This window comes from Corvus brachyrhynchos, unplaced genomic scaffold (genome assembly GCF_000691975.1).
Source record: "Corvus brachyrhynchos isolate BGI_N302 unplaced genomic scaffold, ASM69197v1 scaffold43, whole genome shotgun sequence".
In the NCBI taxonomy this organism is placed as follows: Eukaryota; Metazoa; Chordata; class Aves; order Passeriformes; family Corvidae; genus Corvus; species Corvus brachyrhynchos.
Window position 1 is genome coordinate 1196024 of NW_008237353.1, and position 10623 is coordinate 1206646.

Below are 10623 nucleotides of genomic sequence, written 5' to 3' on the forward strand. Positions count from 1 at the left end.
ATGGCTCTCCCAGTCATCCATCTCCAGAGACAATAATCTAAAGGAATAGAAGCGTTTTTGTTATAATCTACCTAATCCTGAATACTTAAAATGTGCAAGTGTTTTGACATCTGTTCAGCAGCCTGTGGAATAATGAAGAGGAAATGGGGAGTAAGGGGTGGCTGGGGAGATGATGGGGATTGAAAAAGCAATTCCTAAACATCTGGACAAAAAAGTTTTGATTGTTTGGGAAAAGTGACAGTTAGGAATCCCAATAGTGCCATCACCCTCCTACCCACACCTTCACCAGCAGAGGGTTGCAGGGGCCTGTTGACACAATTCTGACTCAGAGGGAATGTGGTCATTGTGGCTTTTGCCCATCCTACACCCCACTGGGTAGGTACTTGCAGGGTGAAGAAGTTTCAGGCTGCAGGTTTGCTGGGAAGGCGCTCAGGCCAACTTTCGTGTCTAGGCAATTCCTAGTGAACACTCTGGGTATTATCAGAAGAGGAGGAAGAGGCGGGGGAAATAACGTAATAGACTTTCAGCTATTTTATGTTAAACCATTCAGTGAGCCCATTACACAAATATATCTCATCCTAATACACGTATAACCATTGCATTCTATCGTCACTGCAACTACTCACCAAAGTTACCCTTCCTTATTCCTACAGCACCACCTGTGCAGTGCAAACACTATAAACCAAGAGGGGGGGAGCACTTCCAACATGCCCAGTGAAGCTTGCACTCATAAACATAGATGGGCAAGGTGGAAACCCATAGTTATACGTGAATGGGGGCTCCCTAATGTGCCTGCAAATAAAAACACTTTGTATAAATAGCTGTGGGAGATGACTAGGCTAATAAAAAAATCAGGAAAGAAAAAGGGGACAAATTATTTTTCCCGGGTGTTCAGTCTGCTCGAGCTTGGAACAACTTCTGTAAACAAAGAGGAGGTGACGGGGACATTTCCTGTGTTCCTGTGTGTCCCAGTTACTCCTGCACCAGTTGCATTTTCCAGTTGATATCCAAGTGTATGTATATAGTTTGTCTTTGTATAGGAGTGAGTGTGGTGGCTGTCAATCGTGCTCTTCCAGTATTGTAATTTAACAGATTATGGCTGTATGAAAATGATGTAAATAACTAGAAAAAATTAAACTGGATCTCTATGTCCTAGTTTTTGTACATACTGAAACTGCATGGTATTTAAATTATTGTTTGTCTCTGATGTATGCAGTTTCTTAAAAAAATTCATTTAAAAAAAAGTATTCCAGTGCCTGTGTATTTTATCACCCTCTGTCCCCGTGACTGTAACACATGGAGGCAGTCAAGGATACCAGCCGGGCTCACCCACACCCCCATGGGAGCAAAGCAGGAGAGGGAGACTTTCCCAAGCAGATGGGTGGGACAGATCAGATGAGCTCTGAGCACCATCTCTGGGCTGGTTCAGCACAGCAAGGAAGGATGAGTGGTACCTCAGCTGCTGGAGTGGTACCTGGTACCACCCTAGTGAAGAGCAAATCCAGCAGTCTGCACTAGACACACACAGGCATCCAAAAACCCCACAACCGAACCCCATATGTCACCACAATGCTGCTGGTGCGGGCTGTGCACTGCCAGTGCCAGCTGCCAGAGCCAATGTGCAGCCACCAAGCAGCACCAGCCAAGCGCTGTTGCTGTTCAGCAGAGGGGCTGTTCCTGCACATCCATATCACATACTCCTGTACAATTTTTTTTTGTTCCCCTTTTCCCCCAAGTAGCTTCAGTGGTTGCACAGCGTTTCAGGCTGTGACAAGTTGAAGCCTCTGTGTAGTGAAAAGAGGAGGAAAAGCCTTCACAAGAACAACTACATGCCTTCAACAGGCTTGCTGGCCTCCTGCATTAAGTACTGAAGGTGACAGCTTTGCTGAGGCTCTTCAGTGCTTGGAGCTGATGGTGAAAACATTCTGACCCTGAGGAGATGAGTGACACTCAGCATCCTCACTGTAACTGGAAGCTGGGAGCACCTCCCCTCCCCTGACAGATAAAGGCTTCTGATTTCACAAAAATTAAAGATCCATCTACTTTAACTGACCAAATTCTGTTCCTTTGCCTTGCTGATAGGGAAACACAACATGATCAAAACTCTGCTATCGAGCATTTTTGGTTTGCTTCCATCTGGTCAACTTTTCACCTACCTCACAATCCTTGTTTGTGTGTTTATATGCATTTCTGTTCTGCCAGCCATTGAGTTTGTGGCTAGCCAGTGAGATTTGGGTAAATAAAGTAAACAAAAGTGTAGGTTTTGTCTAAAAACCCCCTTCCCCCACATCAAGCTATGGCTTCCATAGCAGCAGTATATAGTGGTTTATATATGGTAATTTCTGTGCTTTAACAAGAAAAATATTGGGGAGAAAACATTGTACAGGGAACATGAGAACACAGTCCAATCTCTTGCACTGAGACCTCTACAAAAGGGATGGGTTTTCGCTGTTTTAATGGAAGCATTTCTTAAAAGCAGTCTAAGTGAAGGGATGTGTGTGTCTTCAGTGAAGTCCATGTAATTACTGGCAATCAAATTGCAATCCAATGCCATCTGTAGGCAGGAAATGGAGAAGGCTGGAAAAACATGAATTCTCCATTTAACAGACACACCTGCACAAACAGACTCTGCTGCTTGGCAGTGCCTGGCTAAGAGCCCAGTCCCTTAGCACAGGTGCATGGATTGCTTTGCCATCATCTTCTTCCTCACCTCCATTTCTCCCCTTCGCTCCTCGGATCAAGGTTCCCAGACAACCAAGTCTGAAAACAACAGCATGGCCATGTTCTGGTCCCACCGTCGAGATGGTCTGTGTGGGACGAACCAGCTCCCTGCCCCTGAGCAGTGGGAGCTTCTGGTGCAGCTGTCAGGGCAAGGTGCCGGCGGCGCAACACCACCCTCAGGCCACACGGGCCAGCAGTGCCTTCCAATGGTACAAAGCGGCTTACGGAATTGTTCCCCCAGGTGGCAGAATGAACAACAGCTTGGCTCTTAGGTAAATTTGTGCCACGGGAGCTGTGGTGTTCAGAAGGACATCAGCTGAAGCTGTCCCATGTGGAGGCCAGGTGATCTCCTGTCCACAGAAATCTGCTGTGTCACTCTATGAGCCTCTGAATTACTTTATTTCAGCTGCTTTTGTCTCCATGCTCTCCTGCTTTTCTTTCCATGCAGTCAGGCCCCTTAATAAAGTTCAAATCACTCATCACTTTTCAAGCATCATCCTCTGACATCTGCCATTACTTTGCTTATCTGGAGTTTCCACCACATTTGGACATCAGCTGGAAAATAACTGGTGCGTGCAGCACGGGAGAGCACAGACATGTGGCACCACTCTAAACCTCTCTAGAGAGAAGTATGGCTTGAGGGAAGAACTGGACCAAATTAAGCTTATTTTTCTTGTTTGCAAAGCGCATGAAGATATTTGGCAGGGCAAAGCTTGAGGGGGAGCGCTTTCACTGTCCAAAGTGAATGCTTCAGTGCTGTCTCTGGGGAAAATAAAAAGCAGAAGGAAGTAAAAAAAAAAAGAAAAAAACCCCAATGCTTACCAGCTAGGTCTAAAGGAACAAGCAAGTGTGTAGCAAGCAGTTACATACTTAGCTATTCAAGGAGAAATTATGTAAATAAAGAATACCTCATTTTCAAGCTTCTCAGGAAAAATGAGTATCAGGTAACTTGTCTTCATGTTCCTCCTGGATGACATAGAAGCTAACAGAAAACAAATAGCAAAGATAAACCCTTCCTCACCTTATTTAGCCAAGGATTTCAGTGGGAGGCTCAACTATGTGCAACATCAAAACATTCTGTGTTAGGAACTACTAGTCCATAGTAGATAAAGGACCAAACTTGGATTTCCCATTAGAAGTGCCGAGTTGGACACCACCGGTTTAGTTCAAGAGGTCCAAGAACCACGGCTCACAACCAACCCCAGGCTGGTGACAATCACTGCAGGCACAGACCCAGGCTTTCCAAACAGTGGACTCCGCTCCAGGCTAGGACTTTGGAGGTGTCTTGCCTCAACTTTCCCCGGACGATCACATGCTTGGGGCAGTGGAAGCTCCCATTGTGCCATTCTGCTCTCTTGGGAAGCAGGGCTCTGAGCTAAAGCATTATGTTCCACTGGGTGTATGAGCAACTGAGCAATCACCAAAAATTGAGTGTAAGTGAGCCAGGTTCATACTTCCAGTCTATTGGGAATTCAGGGCATTTTCTGCATAAACTGATTCCTTCGTAAATCCACAGCTTAAGTTTGTGAGCAGATCCACTATGAGACACACAAATGCCTCTTACCAGCAGTGAAGGAAGATGGAGTTAAACCACCATGCACTCCCTTGAGAGTTCCCCTTCTTCAGCATAGCCCACAATGAATGACCTGTGCATTAAAGAAACACTCCTGATCCTTCTTTGTACACGGAACTGAAAAAGCTACACACAAACTTCAGCTGGACATTACAGTGGAACAGCATTTGGGGATCCATCCAACATATAATGGGATGTTTAAGTAAAAGTGCTGTTGCTTACGTGGAAAAACAAGTATTTTTTTACTCTGAGGATGACCAAGTACAGGTTGCCCGAAGAGGTGTTACACTCCCTCTCCTTGGAGACAGAAACCACATGGACATGCTTGGTCCTTGGCAACCAGCTCCAGGTGGCCCTGCTTGGGCAGGGGGATCAGACCACATGGACTCCAGAAGTCCCTGCCAACCTCAGCCTTTCTGTGATTTTGTAGAAGTTGATCTCTCTCCTCTGTGCAGCTTCAGGCCTGCCTACTGATAGAGAAAGGCTTCTTTAAATTAAAAAAAGCTTCTGGAGCCTTCGGTCAAACACTAATTGGAGGAACACTCACTGGCAAGCCTGGAAGCAGTAATGCAGACTGGCATTTCTAATCCAGTGCACCTCTCTTCACAGAATATGAGTTATTGATTCCCTTTCAGGACTGAAACTGCTGAACACCTCCAGTGTCATCGCTGCTTGTTTTTAAATGACCGAGTAATCTACCATGTAAAGGCCCCAGTGACGCACCCGCACCTTTGGGGTTGTGTGAATTGTGTGCAGCTGGGGGGGAACCTTCACGTGGGCAATCTCTCAGACTGCACCCGTGGCCATTATCTGAGACACTTGTGCACTGCATGTTACACAATGCAGGGCTGCTGGTAACAGAATCTGTGTCTTTCCCGTCCACCCTACCCAGCTCCCGTGCCGCCGCTAGGGAAGCAAGCGCCCATCCAATGTGAACTCAGTGGATTACACTGCAGTGCAGGCACAACAATGGATTCCAAAGCAGACACAAACACGCTTTTCCTGAACTGGCTGAACTCAGGCATTCCAGCAACACCAACAGCAAGGTCTCAGTATCCATCAGAGATCATCTCCCCAGGACTTTAGGGGTAACCCCAGCTGAGTCCCAGGCTCCCCCACTTAACTTGCTGCAAAGTAAACCTGACACAGCTTAAAACAAAAGTTTCTAAAGCATTTCAAGTCTGCACGACACCCCGTGCAAGCTGAACACTCTCTCTCAAGTGCAGTGAGCATCCTTGGGACTCAGCAGACAGAGCTGAATCAAATAACAGCTTGAATCAAATAACAGCTAAGCAACACATTTTTATGTACAATTCTGTGGTCTATGCAAGAGGTAGAAATAGAATTTTACACTTTTACAAGAAAAACATCAGTTCCCCAGTAAACCTCTATCTATGGCTAATCACTCTACTTTTACGTACATCATGAATTACATTTCTGTACTGAATTTATTTTGAAATCTAAACCAAACAAGAATCAAATTACAACAGCTTCGAGCCGAGCACTCAACAGAAGCAACGGTTATTACTGGGCTGTGATTCTGAATTATATTGGCTCATCTCCCTGATTTTCTCCATACCTGCACAGATCCACTTCTCTAGAATATCTTCCATTAAGAACAAAGGAGATACAGCCATAGAAAGCTGTCTGACAGCTAAAAAGAAAGTATTTTAAAACACTTCGGAAAAGGATGTCACCCTGGTCATTGTGATGTCCTGTACCTCAGATTTGGGAAGCTTCATTTACCTGAAAATTTACAGTGTTAATAGAGTACAATTACATTTCTAACAAAAGCATGCTCGTTCACCACCCAGCAGGCTGACATTCAGCAAATTCACCGTACAAACACATCCAGGTAGTAATTGGTTATATCTAGTATAAGCTGGCATACTGCAACATTTTAAAATTACAAGTAAATCTATTTACCTTGCTTCAAGAGTTAGGTTTACTTCTGCAAAAGCAAGAGAGCACACTGTGCAATCAAAATACTGTAGCTGGATGATCAATTAACACTTCAGACATCATCAACCACCACTAAGTATCTTCATTCCACCTGTATTTATTGAAAAATATTTACATATTGGTTACCATGCTTTGATAGCATCTTTACACAAAAGGGTTAATGAAGAACATCACACTAGGATGGTAAAATGTCTTTTCAAAAGTCTTTTTTTTTTTCCCAAGCTGTCACAAGCCAAGAGAGCTCTCAGACTGAGTGTGCTGGAGTCCCGCAGTGCGTGCGCCACAGATCCACGGCTTTGCTGACAATGGCGTCGGTGTTGTCCTGAGGAATCTACAAAAGATCAAGGCAAGGTGCCTGGTCAGGGCACTCCATTTAGACTGTTTAATTTAAAATAAAGGTTTTCAATTTCCAGTTTAGATTTTATCTCTTTATAAAAAAGAAAACAAAACTAGAATCCCATCTCCCTGTCCTCCCATCCCACCATCCCTCAGTCCTGCACACACCATATTACAGCCAGGTTTTGGACAAAAAGCTTTTATTTCCAAAATGCTGATAAGCAGCCAGGCATCTCACAGTTCCCATATCCCTGACAGCCGGCATAACTCACACTGGCCATCCATGACCACAAACTGTATCTCATTTAACTCACCTGGGTTACACTGGGACCCTACAGCCCTGCTGAGATGGCTCGTTACTATTCAGTGTCAGGAAGGCTCAGGGTCAGGTTCATGATCCCATCCTCACGTCAACAGAACACTGCTTGAGTCTACAGATTTGCACTCGGGCAAGAAGCAAAAAACATTGCCAGAAATCAACCCTTCTAAGAAACCTCCAGAAAACTTAACCTAACCTGACCTGCACTTACTTTCACAGAAAAACCCTGTAGTATCACAAGGAATGTTAATTCTGTACAGACATAGATAATACATTCCCTAAGCCTAAAAAACATTTCATTCTATGGAAGCCTTACCTCCTGATAGAAAAAGTTATTATTCTCATTGCTGTGCATTCTCCCTTCACCTTGATACTGCTAGACTGTTCTCAGTAATGTAATAATATCTTTGGCACATCTGCAGCAGGCAAGCGATTCAGGCTGAAACAGTTATAAGCTATAAAAGGTAATGCAAAGCATAATTAGAGTACTTACATTTTCCAAAAACTGTGTGATCTTTTCTGCAGTATTCAGTGCTATTATCTTCATTTTAAAGGTTAATAATATTTCCACAGCAACAAAAACAAGAATCTTGCAGGATCCACTAATAACTTTGTCCCAAACTCTAAAAGAAAAGTGAAAAGGAATCACTAAACATTATTGCAGTGCTTATCTGCTTATTTCTCTGCTAGAACAGCATTTGTACAACCATCTCTATCCAGATTATTTTTCTGAAGAAAAGCAACATATTGAATTATTTAGGTCAGGATAAATAGAAGACATTTTATCAACTCCTCAATCTGTACAGAGCAGAGGGATGGCAAGCAGTAATTGGTATGTACTGATACGGTGTGTTGCTGTTTAGAAATTGAACCGTTTACAAGCTCAAGCACAAAAAGCAAATCTTGGCTTAATAGCCTGGACTGTAACAACTACTCTACAGCGTGTAGTAAAGGTGAGAATTTTTGCTAGTGCAAAAAAAAAAGAAATTAACTTCATTAGCATGCTTAATAAAGATACTCTTCAAACAGCTAACTTGCTAAAAATTCAAAGCTATGTAAGACTGAGCTATTACATCTCAAGCAGGTTAATATTCCAGGTCATTACTGTATGAGATACAATTATGACCTAACAGCAGGATGTAATCCATGATGTTTAAATTAGACAGAAGGAACAACTATTAAGTCTTCCAATCCATCCCACTGTGCACAGACACTCTCAGAAATACTTAAGCACTCCTACCTCTCATGTGAAACTGTACCTGGACCTCACAGTTTTAAGAAAACCTGAAGGGCAGGCCTGCAAAGGCTTCAGCAACAGAACTTGGATGAATATTAAAATGGATCATCTCTACCAAAACAGCCTGCAACAATTTGAAATCGTTCTTCATCCAGCAGCTCTCTCTCAGGCCCAGCTCAACAGACTCAGGATGAAAGACTACACAAAACAGTGCGAAACCATCTGTCAGATGGCAGCTTTTATGGGCTCACATTATTTTTAGTTCTTGAATTTTAAGAGCTGTGTCAAAAAGAGTTTCTGAGGATTACAGTTCTTGCTCCTTCTGGGCACTTGTTCAAAGTATTTCTCCTTCCAAATAAAAACATGGGGGAACAAATATCACACACTATCCTCCGTAATTTCTGAATACAGTAACGCTAACTGAAAAACATCTTTGGCAGCCCATCTATAAATTTGGATCTATGGGTGTGCTCCTTCCAGGGACAACCCAATTTTCGTATGACCTCTCTCAGAAGAATTTGCCCTTGAGCCCAGAGTGCCAGCAGAGCACAACACAGGCACAACACAAACTTTGACAGCTGAAATGAAGTGTAGGATCACACTTTTACACAAGGAGTTAAGACGGGAGGCCCCAGCCGAGAGCCATGATGATGATGAAGGGATCGTGGCATCTCTCCTATGAGGAAAGGTGAGAGAGCTTGGACTGCTCAGCCTGGAGAAGAGAGGGATCTGGGGAATCTCATCAATGTATACAAGTACCTGAAGGGAGAGTACAAAAAGGGTGGAGCCAGGCTCTTTCCAACCATGCCCAGTGAAGGGACGTGAGGCAACAGGCACAAACTCAAACACAGGACTAGATTTTAACTTATAATGAAGAAAGGAGGAAAAGAATGTGTAACATCCTCAGCACTATTCTGAAAGTAAAAGGAAACAAAAAACCCACATGGACAGATAAAGAAAAAAAATGGCACAGCCAGTTTCTTTCCCCCCTGCAATTTAGTTTTAATTCCCTGTCTCACTATGATTAAACAATTAGTACAATTCCCACAGGGACAGGAACGACACACAATCCAAGATCAAAATCTTACTGCTTCATTTGTGATTCAAGCATCCCAGGAGAAATGATCACTGCAAATATTACACTGCTGTTGAAGTCAGGTCTAGGAAGCTTTAAGCAAGGACATGAGAAAACTGAAACAACAATTCTGTTCAACACTGTACAGGTCACCCCTGTTTACTCCTAGAACATTTTCATCCACAAACACATCTGTTTAGAACCCAAGAACAACTTCTCCATCTATTTCATGTGCATCAGAACTATAATTATGAGTGACAATTATCGAGAGTAGCAGATCTCAAAAACAGGAAATCATTTTTAAAGTTCATATTAAAGCTCATGTTAATTTGAAAACAAACTTACTCATCCTATTATAAAATATCCAGTCTTCTTTCATTATTTTGCTTCCAATCCTTCTGACTTCAGTCTCCATAATTACATTAGGTTACATGCTATGCTCAGAAAACACTCTATTGTTTTCCTGCATTATTCAGTCTGATTCCAGAACAAATGTTTTAACAATGGCAAAACAGATGCAGTATCTAAATCACCAGTGCCTTAACAAATTTTGGAAGATGGTGCACAGAAAAGTGAGTGAGATGTCAGCACTAACCAGCTGTGTCTACTGCAATATTTTTTCCCTTAACATTTCCAGCTATTGTTACTCTTAGTACAACTCCACCAGTGACAATAATCAGGAATGACTGTGCAACACTGTGATCAACAGTCACCACCTTGTCTGTACCAGCAGAGCCAGGAACAACAACATAGACTGTGTCAAAAATGGAAAAAACACACAGCAGTTTCAAGGAAACGGATTTTCTGATGATCCTCTTCTCATACAGCAATCTTTATACACTGTAAATCTACTGATGGTAACAGGTGTCCTGCTTCCACTCTATGAATAATAGCAATCATTTAAGGTCAAGTTTACTGCTAGAGACTGCAACTCTTTACCCATTCTTTGATACTCTTAGAGAGGGGGAAAGTATAAGAGAAATACCATGAAACTGTGCCTACAGCCCTAATCAGGAATGCAGAAAAATAAACACGTGTTCTGAATGAAATTCACTGTTTTGTGTGACTATCATCCTCCATGAAATACAACTATTCAATTTACCACAGGAACACTCTTGTAGGTGTTTCTTGAACAGTGAAGCAGTATTGACAACCACAAGGAAAAATAAAAAGAAATAGGAAGTTATAAAGGCAAAGAGCGTGCCAAGGATTATGCAAATGAAACCATTTACTTTTCACTGAGCTTCTTCTGTAGACAAGATACGCCTCACTCTGTGTGCACCTGTGTGTGAAGGGATGCCATTCTCCAGGCACTTTCTGAGCTTCCTGCACCACTACAATGCAGTAATACACAAGAGGCATCCCAGCATTGCTGCTCTCTTTTTCTGAAATATTACCAT

The 10623-nt window shown here is 42.9% G+C and overlaps 1 protein-coding gene across 3 annotated transcripts in view; it reads right to left on the reverse strand.

The window, feature by feature from the left end:
• Positions 1-5583: 5583 nt before the first annotated feature.
• Positions 5584-10623, reverse strand: part of LOC103613143 (TBC1 domain family member 7) — an 18737-nt gene continuing 13697 nt past the window's right edge. The window contains exons 7-9 of one of the 3 annotated variants that reach the window (XM_017730651.1): positions 7405-7534; positions 6907-6996; positions 6496-6587 (exon numbers count right to left, since the gene is read on the reverse strand). In XM_017730651.1, the coding sequence (XP_017586140.1) occupies positions 6952-6996; positions 7405-7534 (175 nt within the window). In that variant the 3' untranslated portion in view covers positions 6496-6587; positions 6907-6951. Of the gene's footprint in view, positions 6588-6906; positions 7037-7404; positions 7535-10623 lie in introns of those variants that run through there. The other 2 variants (XM_017730650.1, XM_017730652.1) reach the window with 2 other exon arrangements.